At 37.6% G+C, this 23,410-nt stretch overlaps 1 protein-coding gene across 1 annotated transcript in view; it reads right to left on the bottom strand.

The window, feature by feature from the left end:
- The window catches only part of LOC149789619 (salivary peroxidase/catechol oxidase-like), a 65,986-nt gene that overhangs the window by 20,157 nt on the left and 22,419 nt on the right, over positions 1 to 23,410 (bottom strand). The window contains exons 5-9 of the mRNA XM_089971647.1: positions 22,058 to 22,243; positions 9,418 to 9,457; positions 8,937 to 9,043; positions 8,324 to 8,419; positions 1,156 to 1,251 (exon numbers count right to left, since the gene is read on the bottom strand). Of these exons, the coding sequence (XP_089827773.1) occupies positions 1,156 to 1,251; positions 8,324 to 8,419; positions 8,937 to 9,043; positions 9,418 to 9,457; positions 22,058 to 22,243 (525 nt within the window). The remainder of the gene's footprint in view (positions 1 to 1,155; positions 1,252 to 8,323; positions 8,420 to 8,936; positions 9,044 to 9,417; positions 9,458 to 22,057; positions 22,244 to 23,410) is intronic.

Raw genomic sequence — 23,410 nt, 5'->3', positions numbered from 1 at the left:
TTGCACTAGGTAATTAAAACCACACTCTGTATTAAGGCAACTTGTTTAATAGAAATGACCTATAGTTTATTCCACGTCAGCAGATAATAAAGAATACTTTGTATAGCGCCTGATCTTTTGAAGCTCTAAGAGCTTTACAGCATTAGACAACACATAACATAAAAAGCAATGATATAATTACAACAAAAAAAAAACCGAACACCATGAAATTAGAAAACATGAAAACATGCTGAAAATATTTAAGGTATGAAACATTTGGTCTTTTAAGTTTGTTCTTGCTGTCGAAATATGCGAGTTTAAAGAGCACTCTTGAATGGGATTACTGTCTTTGTGTCCAAGTTCAGTTGGCAATTCATTCCACGTTGCTGGGCCCTGGTATGCAAAAGAACGTTGTCCATATGTCTTCGTTTTCATAGTTGGAATAATGAGTATACGATTGTCAGAAGAGGAGCGTAGGTATCTTGCTGGTGTGTTCACATGGGTGAGGTTGGATAGGTATGTTGGACTGGAATCCGTTAGTGAAATGTAGCCCAGATAACAGATTTTGATATAATAGAGTTGATATTCGAAGTGAGCAATCTGCATTGTTTTCTTTATAGACCCCATATTTTTTACGTCAACTGATTTTTTTACAACTTTGAGGAGGCAGAATATAAATCAGTACAAGCGAAGACTTTTTCCGTTTTCGGAAGTGCAAACCATACGTGCCAAACAGAATGCGCTTTATTTTATGTCGAGTGTCTTCTCTTGCATATTATCATTAATAGTTAATAACCATTATGTACATTAGATTCTAGAAATGTCAGTGACGTTAACCTTTGAACTATAAAATAATATGGACAATTAAGTTCTAGCGTATTAAGAGTTATACTGGTGGTAGAGGCAGGGCTTAAGTTAGGTGAGGAGCTGTGTTGGACGGAATCTTCGGGGTGGGGGGGTGGGGGGACGGCGATGATCCCCCAGAAGCTCAGTTTTCAAAATATTCCAGTCTATCATGTTAACCATCTAACTATAAAGGAAATTTACTCCAGGTAACATTCTGATTGTTTCGTGCTCATTTTCAAGGTTATATTTCAGGAAAGGCTAAGGAGTGCGTGTATGTGCGGGGGGGGGGGGGGGGGCTACACTATCTCTAGGTGTTCCGTGGAAACCTACCAGCGAGAAAACAGTGCTCCTCAGTGTTGATCAGATGACATTTGTTTTGTCTTGGGGGAGGAAGCACATCTCCCTCTGCATCCATCAGCAAATAGTCTGCAAATAAATAAATAAATGCTAGCCTTAGCGGCAATATCTTACGCAATCTTAAAGCCCCAATGCTGCCGTTTTTAATAAACTTTACTATTCTTCCAATCTGACTAAAGTTTGGAAGGAAGGAAATGATTTGTTGAAAAAGCTAACCAAGCATTCTTTGAAATAATCAACATGTTTGATTTTAACGTTCAAATACTCAGATTAAAATTAAGAGGTGTCACCCCTATTTCAGCCTACGAAGTCGCTCTTAATTCCGCTCTTCATCCAGAGTGCTCCAAAAGTAGTTATGATACAGATTCCTTTTTGTAAATAAACTGATAACATTCGGGCGTGACGCACATATTGTATTGTCATTAATATAGAAAGTTCACCTTTGAATAAACATGTACTCCGACTTTAACAAATGCACTAGCAAGAAAGGGCTCTATGAGAAAACTATGAAATACAGGGCACTGACGAATCTGATCATAAAAATCCTCGACACGTGTAATTAAGACATAGTGACCTTTGTTCGTAAAAGTAAATTTTAACAGATGGGTCCAATTACGACGTTTCATAAACAGAACACAATATGAAGTTTAAAAAATCATCAATGTCGCCGAAGATAAAAACGGGTTATAAACATCTTTTGCAGCATGCAAGTAGAACTTGCCAAGATTGATTAATCTCACCCAGCTTTCTAACTCTATAAATGACAGTATGCGTATAGCATGCGAAGTAAACACGAGCTAAATGCAAAACCTAACCAAAAATATTAAATAAAGACATCCCTCAACTCAACGGCTCGGTCTGTTAGCGTACCAATTCAAGACTCATACTGGATCCTCTAGCTGGCGGGAGTCGAAGTGTCCAGAGTAGATTTCAGTACCAATGTCTTACTGTCATGGACGGAAGCCTGTTCATGGCGATGAAAGTATAAACCATCATAAATGAAACTGTCCTGTCTTGTCGCGACTGCATCATGTGTAGTTTGGGTCTCTTGCTACGGCATGTATTTCGCAGATTCTGGCCCAGTCGCCAATGAGAGAAGGAAGCAGTGCTTGTATGAAAGGTTAACCAAAGACGTCTTTGAACGCGGTTCAAATGTTTGTTCAACCGAGTTAGCTCCCATGATGGGTTCCATTTCGGCACAAGTACAAGTCTTTGGACGTGTATAATCGATAACTTCTCCACGATGACGAGAGGTGTCAGCTATTGCGGTGCGGTAATCTTTCATTGTGCTTGGTGTTAACGTTTCTTCGTCGAAGAGTGTGTGTGATTTAGATTTTTAACGTAGCATTAACAATTTCTCAGTCATATCGCTACAATGTCTGCAGTGTGGCAGTTTATAGTGATGATTACCACTAGGGCATCATGCCGCAGACATAGCATCATGTCCGACCCAGTCACATTATCTTGACACCAGGCTGACCAGCCCTAAAACTAACCTCTTAATGCTGAACGCAAAGCGAGGCACCTGTTAGTACCATTTTTTTTTAAAAAGTCTTTGGTACGACTGCCGTGGTTCGAACCCGCGACCTCCCGCATAGGAGGGGGACACTACCACTAGGCCACCGGAGCGGTCCCTCGTCGGAGTAGGGAGGAGCAATTTAGCAGTTTCATGTATATATGCCTGTAATGGTAGTGTAGTGTACTTTCAGAGTAGAGGGCCTTGCTGCATGAGCAATTCTCTCCACGACTGGTTGCGAGAAATGTTCGTTTCTGAGGGACATTTTGATATGATCCGGATGTTCAGTAGGTCTGGTCTGCGTACAAGTAAACGACGTAGTGTTTTGAATAGAAGACAATTCTCTTTTTTTTTGGGGGGGGGGGGATTTCCGTTGCTGACTGAGATCATTGATCCACAATTTCTCCCATCTGATTGGTGCAATGAGAATGAGGCGACACTTCGTTCCTCTTACTTGAGTCAGGTGTTGGAGTGTAGGCATATGGGTTCAGGCAGTTTTAATCTATGGATAGCGCCTCGACCACCCAGGCTTGGGATATGGGAATGGCGAGACAAAGGTCTAGATCTCTGTATTCCACCTTGTGGTAAGCAGGTCCACCAATAGCCGGTCCCATTGTGTGCATATCGGAGTTAACACCGAGGGATAGAGACCATTCCGTGTGTTTCGGCTGATTGTTCCGGGAAACAGAAGCTGCATTTACGTTTATGCGTACAGGATTATGACGAACTAGGACGTGAATTTGTTGTACGCAACATCGCTTTCGAAAGTCCTACATCAGTATGCAAAGTCTGGGAACTTGGTTCCTCCATACTGTTTGAGCCAAGTCACCACCGTATAATTGTCAGAATAAGGACTCCCTTTCCGGTAAAATGTATCCCACCAGTGAAAGACTTTGAAAATGGACTGTATCTTGAGAATATTGACATGCAGATGCTAGTCCTGGGGAGACCACACTCCACTGGCATCCCGGAAGAACGGTAGTTGGTGTGCCTCCTCCCCCTCTGCCACCCGAGCCGTCTGTACTTGCATCCACACAGAATGATCTCTGGCGGTTGTACTTGTATTGTTATATCCGCTGTGAGCTCAGTTAGGTCGCTCCATTTTGCAGATCGTACTTCATTTATGCAGACGGGGAGTGGTTGGTTCAGTGGGCAAACCTTTGGCCTCCAGTGGGATAAAATAATATTCGTCATGGGCGCATATAAAGGAGTTGTATAATAACAATGTCGGCTGCCTCATTGAGCAAGACTAGAAGGCGAAGGAATTCCAGTGCGAGGAGAGAATCTCTCTAGTCACTATGGTCTTGATTTTAGATGACCGTTTCTGATGGAGATGTACTCTGTTTACATGTGCGTGGAATTCCATACACAGGTGAACAAATTCAGGAGACGGCTTTTAGCCGTATTTGTCCTGGTTGACGAAGAAACCCAGATGGTAAGCAGTATGACAAGGGTTATCATGTCGTATTTTAATATATAACTTACCCGATTGTTTTTAAGATGTCATTCAGGTAACACGATGTTGCCGCCTTGGAGATGGTCCGGTCATGAGCCATAACACTGTTCATTGGACAAGCGAAGCCCAAGGGAATGATATTTAGTACATAAATGCAAGTGCTCGGAATTTGTAAACGATGTTGTAGGTAAAACGAAGAAATATCTGGAGAACGTAATTCGGGACGTGAATAGCGAAATCTCCCTTCTGAACGACGTTCAAAATATGCCGTAGTGTTTCCATCGAGAACCAAGTAGCGTGAATAAATTGATTGAAAGCGATGTGATATATGCCAGGGCGCAGATTCCAGTTTGCCTCAGAGACCAAGGAAAGTCTGGAATAAAAATCACGGAGATTTTAAATTCCGCACCATTTATATCACCCCTTCCTTAAGAAAGTTGTTTATTTCTTGCTGCAAGATGGTGGCTTCGAAAGGTCTGTTAGAAAGCTTGTAGCTGATGGGGCTCTGGACAGGCGTTTTGAAAGTGATGCAGAGTCCTTCGGAAACCATTTGTTTCCAGTGATCGTCGTGGCAAATCTTGTTGCATTCGGTAGCAAAGAACAGAAGTCTTCCTCCTATATGGATCTGTTAGTAAGACGGTGAAGACGATGTCATTTTTTGAGAGATTGAGGTACCGCTATTTTCCACATGAGGAGCTAATGTAGGACGACTGGCCAGATGTTTGTGTTCGAGTCGTGTCCTTTGGGTCCTTGTGTTGATTTCCTGAAAGATCTTTGCAGCAATGTTGCAGCTGAGGGACGAGAAAATCCATCTCCTTTGTAGCTTTTCTGCGTATTTTTCAATCTGGCAGCAAGTTTGTTAGGGGATAAGAATTGTGATCGTGTTTGCTTTATGATCTTAAAGGAAGGTGTATGAGGAAAGCAGCGATCTCGACATTGGCTAAGATATCCTGATCGGCACTCTTCATGATCCGGACCATTCTGGAGACAAACCCCCATACATATACTGTGGAATTTGGTGTTAAAAGATGAATTTTGTTTCGCCTGTTGGAAAACAGCCATCGGTACGAAGTCGAATATAGAGGCCACGGCTACAACAATGCTGACTAAATGATGGGTGTCATTGAAAGATGTTCGATCCATACGAATCTGCGATGCCCCGGTCAAAAGTTGGGTTTTCACATGAAAAACATGGGTATGACAAGAGTAGAGCCACCCACGAAATGTTCATGAAAAGCATCTTTGTGAGAGTCTGTTGATGCTGGGGTCTTGTAATTGATGTAAAACGTTCAAAATGTCCATTCTGCCAGACTGAACAAGTAGTTTAAGTTTGATTCTTCTTCCGTCGTGATAAGATCAACTGATGAAACTGATTCTAATGGATGATAACGAAAGAGAAGGAGAGCAGATCTCCGGAGATAAAAGGCGGAAAACGTCTTCAAAGGAAGCATCGATGGCCGAGTTTTCCCGCAACATAGCGAGGTCGAGAAGTGAAAGAGCCCTAAAGCAAGCATCGTCGTCTCTGCATGCACGAGGTGAGGTTGACGTATCTAGAGTTATCCGAGACGGAACTGGCGAAGAATGTCGAGGTCTGCCACTGACAAAACGCATGATGCACCCACAAGTAGAAACGGTGATTTCCAAACGGTCACCGATTAAAGAGTCCCTTGTCTTGACCAAGGGTGGAGAGAAATGAGAAGTGACATCTGTCGGAGGCTGAAGTACCAAGCATGGCATCGTCAATGGCGAGTACAGCTAGGCCATATGTGGGTTAGACTGGTCTCCATATTTGCCGAAATATACAGCGGTTTGGACGGACTGGACAACAGACTGATTTCCGGGAACGCGTGTTGATGTCTTTTTGTTCATGAAGATCCCTTGTAGTAGGCCTAGACCGTTCGCAACGGAAATATGCAATGTTTTTAGCGGAGATGTCGTCAGAGTCAACATGTTGGGGCACGTCACGGAATATTCGATCCACGTAACCGCTAGAGGGAGAAGATGCTTTGTTTTGCTCGTTCACTTGTTTATCATCAATAACTATAGAGTGGAACCCTGAATAGGAAAACCCCTAAATGAATAGTCAGCAACGAGGAGTCCTGTGGTGGTGACATAGGTGCTGGTGCTGTCTCTGATGCTGCAGAGTTCCGGCGTTTTGTAACTGGAGAGTCCTTAGATGATTTGTGTCACAATATTCCTCACTGGGGACACATGAGCATGAATGCTTATAACGTCTTCGCCCTTAGGCATGCGTTTATGCTCTTTGCCCGTGGTCTAATATGTAAGACAAATAGAGCAGACCGAATAAACGTGTGGTTGCTTGTCCTCAATTTGACTTATCTTTAGAAAGTCGGTGTAATGCTATGCCTTATAGCGTTAGCTGGACAATAGACGAATTTGCAAAACAATTTATCAAACTGCCTGTAAGAGGTTCAAGAATGACCCATACAGGCAAATGCTTTATCAAGCGTGGCGTCCGGACACTGCATGTTTTAGCAAAGAAAACTCACCTGTATGTAGCCAGTCATTGTGGAATTACACATACATTTCCTTAGGAACTTGCACGTCAACATAAAACTACAACACGAACGTAGTTTTAAAGTCGCATATGCTACCCACTGGTGCAAGAGCCCAATCAAAATTAAGTATGTAAAGACAAAGTATGGATAAAATTGTACCGGCACAACTTTTTCGAGAAAGAAAGAGACATGCTGAAATATAGATAGTATACCTTCTTGTGAAGAGAGAACTCCAACTTGTATCATTGATTCTGGCTTTTGCGAGGTCTCTTGTCAGCGTGCTTGTCAGCACTAGCGGAGGTAGTAACTGATATTCATAGGTTTTAACGCCAATAGCTATGTTAAGGGGAGATCACTGACCGACTACCATCTAGGCGGGTAGATAAATTTAGATGTTTTTTTTTTTTTTATAAACTAAAATGTTTTATCTGGAAGGGCTGGATTTGCGAGGTAGTAGCATTCCTAGGTATTATGATTGGGTAACGTATTTAAAGACAAATAGTTCGCAGTTCTCTTTTGTCCTTAATGTACTAATACAATTTGTCTTGTCTGGAATGAACGGTACATGAGATTGAATTATAGTCAATGTAGCGTCAAATACGATTCGTGATGATTCAAAGTTTGTGATGCTTTTGTAGATTTTAGGTACATAAAATGTCTTAAGTTGCCAAAAAATACACGGACACGTGAAGTCCAAGCCAGTAAAATGGGATATGCAGGTCGCATTTTCTTGTCTTTTCCTGCAAGAGTGCGACACAAAAATAATGTACAAAATCATTCAGTACGATAATTTTGGCATAAATTAATAAACTTTAAAAACAAAATTCAACCAACGTGTAAGTGAACAAGGTCACGGTGGCCTACTTTTAACATTATACGTCTACATGATTGCATTTAGCTTATGAATAATAAAATAGGTTCTCGGCAAATACTTAACATGATGAGAAACAAGTTCACTGTGACCTTGTTTTGATAGGGTGTGGTATTAATAGGGATACAAACAATCATATTCTGAGGAGTCTAGCATGAACACATCTTGAAAAGAAAAAAATTATAACGTGATGTTTTATACCAAATTTAGTGAGACGTGAAATGCGTGTAATAGTCAAGTTGCTTTCCTTCACCAAGCTTTATGATACCTGGTATAACGGTATTTATACCGTGTGCAGAACAACCGAACTTAACAAGATTGCCATCAGTTTTGTATCCCTGTATGTACATAGTTTATTTATGTATATCTATCTATATATCTCTATACATCTATCTCTATCTCTCTCTATATCTATGTCTGTCTCTATATATATTTATGCCTCTTTCTCTCTCTATCTATCTATATCTCTCTATATATCTCTCTCTTTCTATCTATATACATCTATATACCTATCTATATCTATATCTCTATATCTATATACCTATCTATCTCTATATCTATATATATCTCTATGTCTATATCTATCTATGTCTATCTATGTCTATATCTCTATATATCTCTCTCTCTCATATATATATATATATATATATATATATATATATATATATATATATATATATATATAAGTTTGTGAAGACGCAGATGTCAGGATCAGTACTAGCACGATTTCTCTACTTGGTAGCGGTTGATTTGAAAAAACCTATACATATTCAACTTGCTTTCATCACGTAAGCTTTCTTCCTGCTGTAAGGTAGGCCCGTACACCTGGGAAAGGTCAATGTAAGATGTCACTTGGTTTTGCTGTTGTTTGATACCTGTGTGAGATGTCAAAATGTTATTTATCATCAGACTTGATATGGAAGCTACATTTGATAGCAAGAATATGAATAAGAATGAAGAGCACATGTACGAGGTAAGGACTATATAGCTCGGCAGAAAGGCGAATATAATATTGTGCCACAATTTCAAAATTTAACGTCCTTTCAGTTTGCACATTTTTTTTATTTCTCAAATCAAGGGTAAACGAATCAAGGTTCACAAGTACACCAATCCTCTGTCGCTACAAAATGCGTTCATTAGACCTCACAAATATTAATTAATATTTCACCCAATGAGATCTAAAAAATAAACATTAATAAGTATTACAGCGAGATCTAAAATAATTAACTCAAGATACAAAGTACAACAAATAACTGACAGCTAGATCGAAATAACTAAACTAAAATAATTAAATGAGATTATAAATATAATTACTAAACTACGTGAACTAAAATGGGATTAATAATTACTCAGAGATTTAAAATCTAATTAATTAGCCCAATCAAAACTCACCTGGTCGACAGTTAGCGGTGGAACCCGCTGACCGAATAAAATTGAAGCACGTGCCATCTGGGAAGTGTGGGTCTCCTTTTGGGATTAAAACTGGGAAACATTCTTTTCTGTTAAAAAAAAAATGGGACAAATTCCTATTATTCTTTTTTCGTAATTTGTCTTCTTGTCTTGACTATTAAAACAGCCTTTTGTTCAATATGGTTTTTATTATAAGTATTCCAAAATGAGATCACTGTGACAAATCTCTATTTTCTCCCTTAATAAAGTAATAGAAGTAAGGTTTTAAGTGGCCCACTATGTATAATGATGTTTGGACCGATAAATGTACAACCAAAAACTACAATAGTAAATTTTCAGTCAAAACAAAAGTAATAAAGAAAGAATGTATGTATGACGTAATGAGCAGATGGTAAAATGGAAGAGTACATATGAGAATTAGAGGGCATGTCGATGGATGGTTAGATGGGGCACACGTAGTTACCTGGTTCTTTCTTTGCAACAGTCCAGTTTGCCCTCCTCGTCTGTAACAAAACAACCATACACGTCTTATTCATGTATGTACAACTGATCTAATACAAATCATTGGGTTATATATGTACTAGTGTTACTTGGAGGCGAGGTGTTGTGGTCTTTATTTTTTTTTTTAAGTTGTAAAGGTATCCCCTTAGCTCACTCTAGAAGGGCTAAGTGCTATGAAACCCACTAAAAACGTTGCGAGTTTTAAGTTGCTCGAAAGGTGCACAGAAATATAAAAATTTCGATTCCCATCCTAAGTGGGGAAAATGGTTTTTAAATTAACCTGGCTACACGCTGCAACATTTTAGAAATGGAAGAATATTGAGGTTCCTACAATTCGTATTTAAGAGGAAACCTTTAGCGAGTTTAAACGATATAGATACGATACAATGGCCAAGATGCAAGTCTTACTGGAAGAAAACAAACAAATATAAAGACCAACATGTATACCTGTGGATGTGCAGCAGAGAAGAGAAAAGAACGTGATAACAGTAGATTTGCAGCACCACCTTTAAATTTAACCTTGATTTCAAACTTACGATATACAATTATTTCTTGTTTGCTCTGGTAACGGATTACGTGCAACATTTGCAAATAAAGAGTTTAAGTTCTCCAATAACATTGTTAGATGTTATATTGCTTCGATGTTGCAATTACGTGCAATGAGATGACTTCCTTTGCTTCACAGCTGCAATACCGATATTGCGATTTATGTCATAGGTTGCTCTTGTGTTTTTATTATTGCGACGTGTTAAACCTGTTCTTTTTTACCTGCAACTTTTTAAAATATTTGACAGCGTCTGGAATGGATTACTGCATGCATTGAAAGTGTACGACAGCGTCTAGAAGGGATTACTGTACGCATGGAAACCGTACGTCCTTGTCTGGAAGGGATCACTGTATATACTGAAAGTGCATGACATTGTCTGCAAAGGATTACTGTACACAATGCAAGTGTATGACATTGGAAGGGATCACTGTATACACCGAAAGTGCAGGACATTGTTTGGAAGTGGATGTAGGTGTATGTGTCTGCGTGTGATTTTGTACTTTTAACGTAGCATTACAATTGTGTCCGTCATATCGGTACGATGTCTGCAGTCTTGCAGTTTATAGTGATGTCGAGCACCGGGCCATCATGCCGAAGACATAGCATCATCTCCTACCCAGTAGCGTTATCCTGACACCAGGGACAATCAGTCCTAACACTAACCTCTCGATGCTGAACGCCTAGCGAGGCAGCTGTAAGTACCAATGCTTTTTATAGGTCTTTGGTACGACTCCGTCAGAGTTCGAACTCGCGACCTCCCGCCTCTGAGGCGGACGCTCTAACCACTAGACCACCGGAGCAGTCTCATTGTCTTGAATGGATCACTTTACAAAACGAAAGTGCATGACATTATCTGGAAGAGATTACTGTATGCATTGAAAGTGTGCGATATCGTCTGGTTAGGGATTACTGTATGCATTGAAGATGTACCATATCGTCTGGAAGGGAATACTGAATGCACTCAAAGTGCACGACGTTGTCCGGAAGGAATTACTGTATACATTGAAAGTATGATCTTGTCTGGAAGGGATTATTGTATCCATTGAAACTGTACGATGTTATCTAGAAGGGATTACTACAAAAAAATTGGTCTGAAAGGGGTTACTGTAAGCAAATCAATTATACAACATTGTCTACAGGGTAATGTATGCATGGAAACTACGACATTGTCATGAAGGGATCACTGTACACACTAAAAGTTTGTAGAAGCACTATCTGCACGCGAGAACTTCTCTAACTTGTAAATTGCGCGCAGTATTCAAGATAATGTTAAATCTGTCGTATACATTTTATCCAGCAAATATATGTTGCTGTCTTCATCATTTAATTAATCTCCTTTCCTACAGCATCTTGAGTTCTTTTTCCTTTTATACTCCCTTTACTATTTGTTGCTTGTCCTCAATTTGACTTATCTTTAGAAGGCAATATTTAAAATATTGTATATTCTGCTATATCGGTATTTAAATAGTCTAAAGTATTTTTTTTTTCTGTGTAATTGTAATTCCATAAACAATTTAAATCCCTCATGTTATTTTGCATTCAACTTTGCAAACTTCGATTCCATTATACCTCCTTTTGTTTGATCTTTTCCTTTTCTGTAGGGATAACAGCATTTGGCACACATATTGCCAGACCAAAAGATTTTCAACCCTGTAGGCGTTCAGTTCTAACATTTTGTATATAATAACTTTGGATCAAGGACATATCTAAAGGTAAGGACAATTAAATTACCCGTCTCCCTCTTCACCGTCCTTTTCATTTGCCTCCATCTTAACATTCCTCTTTACCTGTCTCCCTCTTTACGTGTACGCCCTCATTATGGAGGATTGCCAGATCCCAGAAAATATCACCTTTCCTAGTCGGGGTTTGCTAATGTTACCTTTCGCATAACTTTTTATTACATTGTGTTACATTTATATGCTTCCAATAATTGCAAATGTAATCATAGATGTCTGCCTTAAATATACATATTTCCTCACCTCTATACAGATTTCCATAATTCTGCCGTTGACAAACTTGTCCCTCTTTTAAAATGTTATATGAATGTGCAATCTTTAACTTTTAAACCAGCCGTCTTCCACAAAGACGATGTATCCATTTGATTCTAAATAAGCAAATCTTGTTGCTATTAGCTTTATAGTTGTAATTTTGCACACGACAGTGAATTCTACTACTTCCACGACTACTAATATTACTACTACTACTATTACTTCCACTACTACTACTACTAATATTACTTCAACTACTACTAATACCAATATTACTTCCACTACTACTACTACTACCAATATTACTTCCACTACTACTACTACTACTACTAATAATAATAATATTACTTCCACTACTACTAATACCAATATTACTTCCACTACTACTACTACTAATACCAATATTACTTCCACTGCTACTACTACTACCAATATTACTTCCACTACTACTACTAATACCAATATTACTTCCACTACTACTAATACCAATATTACTTCCACTACTACTACTAATACCAATATTACTACTACTACTACTAATACCAATATTACTTCCACTACTACTAATACCAATATTACTTCCACTACTACTACTACTAATAATAATAATATTACTTCCACTACTACTAATACCAATATTACTTCCACTACTACTAATACCAATATTACTTCCACTACTACTACTACTACCAATATTACTTCCACTACTACTACTACTACCAATATTACTTCCACTACTACTACTACTAATAATAATAATAATAATATTACTTCCACTACTACTAATACCAATATTACTTCCACTACTACTACTACTACCAATATTACTTCCACTACTGCTACTAATACCAATATTACTTCCACTACTACTAATACCAATATTACTTCCACTACTACTACTATTAATAATAATAATAATAATATTACTTCCACTACTACTAATAATAATATTACTTTCACTACTACAGGGCCCCGAGTGGCCGAGTGGTCTAAAGCGCTTTTCGTTACGGATCACTGCCATCTCACCTCTGTCTGCGGCGGTTCGAGTCTAAGATTCAGCCAATGTGGGTATGTGAGAAAGCTTGCCAGTAGCTTCTCGTGGGTCGGTGGTTCTTTCCGGGGTTTTCTCTGGTTCTTCCTCCACCATTAATACTGGCCGCCATGTATAGCCTATCATGTGCTGCAAAATGGCGTTAAACCCCACAACAACAACAATTCACTACTACAGTTAATAATAATGATAATATCAGTCTCACTACTGTTACTGCAACTACTACTACTACTACTACTAATAATAATAATATTATTATTTCCACTACTACTACTGCTAATTATAATATTACTAATACTACTACTAAAGGGCCCCGAGTGGCCGAGTGGTCTAAAGCGCTCTCCGTTACGGATCACTGCCATCTCACCTCTTGTCTGCATGGGTTCGAGTCTCGGATACGACCAATGTGGACATGTGAGAAAGCTTGCCAGTAGCTTCTTGAGGGTCAGTGGTTCTTTCCGGGGATTTCCCGGGTTCTACTTCCACCATTAATACTGGCCGCGATGTATAGCCTATCGTGTGTTGAAAAATAGCGTTAAACCCTACAACAACAACAACTACTGCTAATAATAATATTACTTTCACTACTACTAATGATACTACTGCTACTAATATTACCCCCGCTACTACTAATAATAATGTGTGTGTGCATGTGTGTGTGGGTGTGTGTGTGTGTGATTGGGATATTTAACGTAGCTTTAAAAAAAAAATTCAGTCATATCACTACGATGTCTAGTGTGGCAGTTTATGGTGATGTCCAGTCACATTATCCTGACACCAGGCCGACAAATCCTAACACTAACCTCTTAATGCTGAGTGCCAAGTGAGGCAACAGTTAGTACCAATTTTTTACTCTTTGGTATGACTCAGCCGGGGATCGAATCCACAACCTCCCGCTTCCGAGACGGACGCTCTAATCACTGGGCCACCGGAGCGGTACAAATAATATTACTTCTACTACTACTACTACTAATATAAATAATATTACTTCCACTACCACTACTACTTACGTTAATAATATTACTTCCACTACCACTGCTACTAATATTACTAATATTACTTCCACTACCATTACTAATATTACTTCCACTACCACTGCTACTAATAATAATATTACTTCTACCACTGCCACTAATATTACTAATAACTTCCACTACCACTGCCACTAATATTACTAATATAACTTCCACTACCACTGCCACTAATATTACTAATATAACTTCCACTACCACTGCCAATTATATTACTAATATAACTTCCACTACCACTGCCAATTATATTACTAATATAACTTCCACTACCACTGCCACTAATATTACTAATATAACTTCCACTACCACTTATATTACTAATATAACTTCCACTACCACTGCCACTAATATTACTAATATAACTTCCACTACCACTTATATTACTAATAACTTCCACTACCACTGCCACTAATATTACTAATATAACTTCCACTACCACTGCCAATTATATTACTAATATAACTTCCACTACCACTGCCACTAATATTACTAATATAACTTCCACTGCCACTTATATTACTAATATAACTTCCACTACCACTGCCACTAATATTACTAATATAACTTCCACTACCACTGCCACTAATATTACTAATATAACTTCCACTACCACTGCCACTAATATTACTAATATAACTTCCACTACCACTGCCACTTATATTACTAATATAACTTCCACTACCACTGCCAATTATATTACTAATATAACTTCCACTGCCACTAATATTACTAATATAACTTCCACTACCACTGCCACTAATATTACTAATATAACTTCCACTACCACTGCCACTAATATTACTAATATAACTTCCACTACCACTGCCACTAATATTACTAATATAACTTCCACTACCACTGCCAATTATATTACTAATATACCTTCCACTACAACTGCCACTAATATTACTAATATAACTTCCACTACCACTGCCAATTATATTACTAATATAACTTCCACTACCACTGCCACTTATATTACTAATATAACTTCCACTACCACTGCCACTAATATTACTAATATTACTTCCTCTACCACTGCCACTAATATTACTAATATTACTTCCACTACCACTGCCACTAATATTACTAATATAACTTCCACTACCAGTGCCAATTATATTACTAATATAACTTCCACTACCACTGCCACTAATATTACTAATATAACTTCCACTGCCACTTATATTACTAATATAACTTCCACTACCACTGCCACTAATATTACTAATATAACTTCCACTACCACTGCCACTAATATTACTAATATAACTTCCACTACCACTGCCACTAATATTACTAATATAACTTCCACTACCACTGCCACTTATATTACTAATATAACTTCCACTACCACTGCCAATTATATTACTAATATAACTTCCACTGCCACTAATATTACTAATATAACTTCCACTACCACTGCCACTAATATTACTAATATAACTTCCACTACCACTGCCACTAATATTACTAATATAACTTCCACTACCACTGCCAATTATATTACTAATATACCTTCCACTACAACTGCCACTAATATTACTAATATAACTTCCACTACCACTGCCAATTATATTACTAATATAACTTCCACTACCACTGCCACTTATATTACTAATATAACTTCCACTACCACTGCCACTAATATTACTAATATTACTTCCTCTACCACTGCCACTAATATTACTAATATTACTTCCACTACCACTGCCAATTATATTACTAATATAACTTCCACTACCACTGCCAATTATATTCCTAATATAACTTCCACTACCACTGCCACTAATATTACTAATATAACTTCCACTACCACTGCCACTAATATTACTAATATAACTTCCACTACCACTGCCACTAATATTACTAATATAACTTCCACTACCACTGCCAATTATATTACTAATATAACTTCCACTACCACTGCCACTAATATTACTAATATAACTTCCACTACCACTGCCACTAATATTACTAATATTACTTCCACTACCACTGCCACTAATATTACTAATATAACTTCCACTACCACTGCCACTAATATTACTAATAACTTCCACTACCACTGCCACTAATATTACTAATATTACTTCCACTACCACTGCCAATTATATTACTAATATAACTTCCACTACCACTGCCACTAATATTACTAATATAACTTCCACTACCACTGCCACTAATATTACTAATATAACTTCCACTACCACTGCCAATTATATTACTAATATAACTTCCACTACCACTGCCACTAATATTACTAATAACTTCCACTACCACTGCCACTAATATTACTAATATAACTTCCACTACCACTGCCAATTATATTACTAATATAACTTCCACTACAACTGCCACTAATATTACTAATATAACTTCCACTACCACTGCCACTAATATTACTAATATAACTTCCACTACCACTGCCACTAATATTACTAATATAACTTCCACTACCACTGCCACTAATATAACTTCCACTACCACTGCCAATTATATTACTAATATAACTTCCACTACCACTGCCACTAATATTACTAATATAACTTCCACTACCACTGCCAATTATATTACTAATATAACTTCCACTACCACTGCCACTTATATTACTAATATAACTTCCACTACCACTGCCACTAATATTACTAATATTACTTCCTCTACCACTGCCACTAATATTACTAATATTACTTCCACTACCACTGCCACTAATATTACTAATATAACTTCCACTACCACTGCCACTAATATTACTAATAACTTCCACTACCACTGCCACTAATATTACTTCCACTACCACTGCCAATTATATTACTAATATAACTTCCACTACCACTGCCACTAATATTACTAATATAACTTCCACTACCACTGCCACTAATATTACTAATATAACTTCCACTACCACTGCCACTAATATTACTAATATAACTTCCACTACCACTGCCACTAATATTACTAATAACTTCCACTACCACTGCCACTAATATTACTAATATAACTTCCACTACCACTGCCAATTATATTACTAATATAACTTCCACTACCACTGCCACTAATATTACTAATATAACTTCCACTACCACTGCCACTAATATTACTAATATAACTTCCACTACCACTGCCACTAATATTACTAATATAACTTCCACTACCACTGCCACTAATATTACTAATATTACTTCCACTACCACTGCCACTTATATTACTAATATAACTTCCACTACCACTAATATTACTAATATTACTTCCACTACCACTGCCAATTATATTACTAATATAACTTCCACTACCACTGCCACTAATATTACTAATAACTTCCACTACCACTGCCACTAATATTACTAATATAACTTCCACTACCACTGCCACTAATATTACTAATATAACTTCCACTACCACTGCCAATTATATTAATAATATAACTTCCACTACCACTGCCACTAATATTACTAATATAACTTCCACTACCACTTGTCACTTATATTACTAATATAACTTCCACTGCCACTTATATTAATAACACAACTTCCACTACCACTTATATTAATAATATAACTTCCACTACCACTGCCACTTATATTAATAATATTACTTTCACTACCACTGCTACTAATATTAATAATATTACTTCCACTACCACTGCTACTAATATTACTAATATTACTTCATCTACCACTGCTACTAATATTAATAATAACTTCCACTACCACTGCCACTAATATTAATAATAACTTCCACTACCACTGCCACTACTACTAATAATTATACTTCCACTATTTCTACTAATACTAATACTAATAATAATAATAATAATAATACTCCCACTACTACTACTACTACTACTAATAATAATAATAATAATAATAATAATACTTCCACTACTACTACTACTAATAATAATACTTCCACTGCAACTACTAATATTACTTCCATTGCTAATACGTCTACTACAAATAATGATAATACAACTATTACTAATAATAGTGTTTTCCTTAACGAGCCTGCCAACCCAGTTACAGCTCAAACAGGTTCGAGATGCAAGAAAATATATATAATTTACATCATGTACAATAAAATACCTGAACCTCGGAAGGTATGTATATATATTGTCTGCAGACTGGATACCAAACAATACAACTTTGATTACAAAAATATGGAATTACATTTTGAGTTATAAAGGATGTTCTTAATGGTTTTAAATTCAACACATGTTGCAGAGAAATTAAGATTAGACAAGGTACTCCAGAACACAACACCACGGTATTTACAACACCACTGCATCTACGACACCTGTTTCTACAACTCCTTTAAAACATTAGTCTTGTATTTATGAACAGTTTGTTGATTTCTAGTACAACAGCGTGTGATTCGTCTACGAATTTCGGAGTCCAAGTATCCACAATTTATTTTCAATGTTCAGACAGTTTTAAAATATGAGATGAACCATTTCACCAGAAATGAAACAATTTAAAATCAGTTAACATTAACCGAATGTAAAAAGTACCTCTTAATTCTTGTTTTAGCATCCCTTTGTCTACAAAACACCACGCGACTAATGTGGGTTCAAGGTTATAAAGTGCATTGGTCTTGTCGCCTAAATTCCATTAGTAGCATTTGTACGGCGTGTCAGCTCCAGTTTACCCCCTTAACCAAGTGTAATAGTTATAAACGGTTTCTTTAAGTGCGTATACATTACGCCTCAATCTGGAAATTGTAGCCATTTAGAGATTCTTAGGATATTAAAATACTAAAGACAAAACAATGCATGACGTATTTGATACTGCATATTAACGTAAGCAATTTTTTTTACAAAAGTATAGCTATGCTCCTTTTCTATTGTTTCCCCAACTCGACGTTTTTGTAGTGATGCATGTAAAATTGTTCAACTCCACTATTCGTTGAATCTTACTTTTCGAAATATTGTCATTATTGCACCTTTTCCCTCTTAATTATATATACATTCGCATCATCTAGGTGTTATGATAATTTACTCCTTCAATCCTTCCGCATCGAAATAAAGAAATCTTATACAAGTTGTTTATTGTAACGTATTTGAATGCAATACAAAGGACAAATTATGTATAAAAACGGGAAAACTAGAGCAATACAGAGGTATGAATACATGTTTAGAGTATTTTTAGAACTTGGAAAGTACCATGAAAATTCCGATTCTATATTTAGATCCGCTCGCCCATTTCAATAAATCAGTTAACTCACCAAGAAGCAGAGAAGACCGATTATTGCGCGTATTCGTAAGTTGTCTACTATACATTCGCATTATTGGGCTATATCAAACAGGTGCATAGTTTGAGGACTGCAATATTGCAAATGTATAAAACAAAGTTGTAAAAATATTTAAATTAGTTTCTTGCAATGTTTTTTGTGTGCAGAAAACCAGATATCACAACTAAACCAGTTTTCATCGTTTGGTTACGCTCGTCCGATTAGTTTGCATAATTCTAACATGAAAATTAAATGCAGATTGGATAAAAGCATATATTTTGTATTCTCTTTGGCAGTGTGAGTTATCCAAGTTTTGAATCATAACTGTTCCAGTGTATTAAGTGATCCAGTTACACCATACTGTATTGTCTTCTAAAGATCGTTTTATATATATATATATATATATATATATATATATATATATATATATATATATATATATATATATATATATATATCGTCGTAGCCGGCAGATACTCACACTGGCCAAGCAACCACCAAACTGACTCGAAGATGAGATGTGCTAGTGAATTCTGAAAGTTGCCATAGACCACCCAAAACACGTTGTCTGCTAAGTTACTTGGTCGTCTCGCTGCACGATACCAAATTGCACAATGCTGTAAAGAGCAGTATGTACAGCTTATTGTCGACCTTAGCACAATGTACTCGGCCATATGTCTAGACCATAGCTTAATGTTAAATGTTTTGTTGTTGTTGTAGGGTTTAACGCCATTTTTTTTAGCACACGATAGGCTATACAGTATTAATGGTGGAGGAAAAACCTCGGAAGGAACCACCGACCCACGAGAAGCTACTGGCAAGCTTTCTCACATACTCACATTAGCCGAATCCGAGACTCGAACCCACGCAGACAGGTGAGACGGCAGTGATCCGTAACGGAGAGCGCTTTAGACCATTCGGCCACTCGGGGTCCCCTACAGCCGTAGTAACTGATCATTGTCGAATGTGTTGCAATATAGTTGGACACTGCTGCGTAATAACAGTGAAAAATAAACTTATTAGCAAAATATTAGATCTATTCGACTTTATTGGAATGTACGTAATGTAGCAGCTACACAGTAATGTCGCTGCATTATGGCAGATTGATCATTTTTGTAGAGTGATAAATTATTTAGCTTCACAACTTTGCTGTTGTTGCTATAGGGTTTAACGCCATTTTCAGTACAATATAGGCTATACGTATCGGCCAGTATAAATGGTGGAGAAAGAACCCGGAAATACCCCAGAAAGAACCACCGACCCACGAGAAGCTACCGGCAAGCTTTCTCGCATACTTACATTGGACGAGCCCCAGACTCGAATCTGAGCAGAAAGAGGTGAGATGGGCAGCGATTCGTAACGGTGAGTGCTTTAGACCACTCGGCCACCCGGGGCCCTCTCATAACTTTGTTGCAACGCACTTGGCGGCTGCACCACATCTCATCGCATTGATACACATGGTTATGACGAGTGACTACCTAAGTTGTAATTTTGTGACGTTCCAACATGATCTGTAGCCTGGAATGACCGGTGTTCAACGAATGGTGGCCGGTGACATGCATTGAGCCCAGTGATCAAATGGCCACAATCGATGACCGGTGACAAATATTCTTTGGTTGGTACCCGGTATCCGCTGCTCGCTACCCGATTATCCCACCATGTCATAATCTGATCACAGAATGGTCTCATCCTCAGAAACAGAACGCCTCATACTGTTATGGATATTTGTATTTTGAGTGACTTGTTCTAAATTGAGAGTACGAGTTTAGGTCTACGTGACTAATGTCATATCGGATAAACGTGTTTATTTCGGTTTGAGTTCTAGACCCTACAAGATTCCAAAAACGAATGTTTTTACAGTTTGAATCAAATTTCCAGCATCATGACCATCCTGGTAATCTTATTGCGACCTGGATTTTTTTATACAGTATTGTTTACATCAGGATTGTGTGAATTGCCTGTTGCCATCTGAGGGTATTTGTCCTCCGAATTTGGAGCGGTAGCGCAATCACTTAACGATACGGTATTACTGTCCCCTTGGAAAAAAGCACTTGGTTTTGCCTGGAATGTGCTTCCACTCTCGTCGCCGAGAAAATAACTTGATCACAGCTTTCAGACGGTGCCATTTAATAAATGCCGCTAGTCTCTTCAGAGTGAGCGTATTCAGGGGTGAGGGTAGATCCCATCATCATTTCCCATAGTTTAAAAATTAGAATTAACCCACTAAACAAGAAAACAATTACAAATCTAACATACGTACAACCGCTCAATAACTTGGCTCGTCCGTATGAACGTAAAGTCAATATTAATGTGACTTGGGCGGCAAACCAATTATATACAAGAATTCCTCCAACCTACAAGGGATAGTGAAGGTATGTGGCTCGTTATGGGTTTAAAGAAAAAGCTGGAAATAAAAAGCAGGCTATCCAAAAGAATTGTTTCGAAAGCTAACTGATGGTAATGCTAACTAACTGGTGGTAATGCTCGCTGAAAATGAATCGATATTCTCAGGTCCTGAACAGCAACAGCAAGTGCCGAAATATCATTCCACCTCGAGCGACAAATTTTCGACCTAGACTCGACGTGTCGTCCAGAAAAGAATGAAGAGCGCTAACGAAAAATGGACATTTGGCACCTCGTTGTAAATGCACGGGTTTTAAAACTCACTGAATACGATAGGCATGGGGAAAATCTAGTAACTTGGAAAACTTACCGGTTGGATGGGGCCTGTAAAACTCTGAGGCTGGTAAACTTACCAATCTCGAGAGGAGTGCCTATGAAATCGTGATTCAAATACTGCCCCATTTGGAATACATTTAGCGACAGTCGATCGGACATAATCGGTGCGTCTCCCTCCTGCCGGTGAACAACATTGCTAATGGTCCTAGGGTTTGGGAGTGTCCTGTTGGTGTATCTTGATCGAGTTCGTGGGGTGTCAACACCTGGAATGAAAACAAAAGAAAAATCAGCACGAACCTTTACTATACAACCTGGCTAGAAGACGAACCTTTCGAGGACACTAGTTCAAGTTCAAGGTTCAGAAATTTTTAAATTCCAATAATTGTAAATAAATGTTAGAACAGATAAATGTTTAAAAAAATCTTACCAACTTTTGTTCCTTTATGTCATGCTACACTTCAATGATGAATAGCGTGATTTAAAGAACTTTTTTTTCTATTCTGGGATAATCGCGTTCCAAAAATTTCGAGAATACGGACCTGGTCTTGCTTGCAAAATTTCGAGCGACCAATAACCAGAATGATTGCAGGTTACGCTAAAAGATTTAATTTCATCTGTACCGAAAGCTAAGCTGCTTATTATCAAATAATTCCAGACACCATTAGGGTTTCTGGGGAATATTCTCTCGTCAAATGTGCGCAAAACATCAGAATGGCAGAAAGATCCACTATTTTCACACCCTCATTTATATAGCAAACATGTTCTTAATTGCAAAATGATTGTACAATTTGAATTATAAGCACGAAACTTTAAATTTTTGTCTAATCCAATCAATATATTTCCTAGTTGTTTAAGTTATAAAATGACTAAATATTCTCCATAATTTAACCCACTTCTTGGGATCTTGTTTGTTTTCAGCTCCCTCATAGTCAACCGTGGCACAATACTGGTAAACCACATACACCAGACTACAACTGGTTCGTCTGCTATTAGTCATGGCTAAAGATACAAAGAGGCAAGTAAGGCTGACAAAATATTTAACAGTTCGTTATTTCAACCAGCCCTTATTTAGCATCTCTTCGTCTCCTTGCCAAAACATTTAATAGTTATGGAAGAGCTATTTGTTGATGCCTCACTAACCAAAATCAGTCTGAGACCTCAATGTTGACGTTTCACTAGCCACATTCAGTCGAAGGCTGTTTGATGACACCACCTAAGAGATCTTATAAAAAGGTTCACACTCGTATTAGGAGTAAACAAAATGATGTCCGTGTAGTCAAGATGACTAACCAATCAAACAGAAATATAAAATGGTACGGAGTTCGTCAAAGAATTTCTGTAATCTTTGGTTGGGGAAGGGAGTCTGGTGTGAAAGAATTTAATAGCACAGGGATATGCTTTTATCATTTTATACTTCCATAAGATTGAAG

Source organism: Sinohyriopsis cumingii, chromosome 10 (assembly GCF_028554795.1).
Source record: "Sinohyriopsis cumingii isolate HCF-2022 chromosome 10, ASM2855479v2, whole genome shotgun sequence".
Classification (NCBI taxonomy): Eukaryota; Metazoa; Mollusca; class Bivalvia; order Unionida; family Unionidae; genus Sinohyriopsis; species Sinohyriopsis cumingii.
The sequence above is the reverse complement of the archived record's forward strand: the minus strand, read 5'-3'. Positions and strand labels throughout refer to the sequence as shown.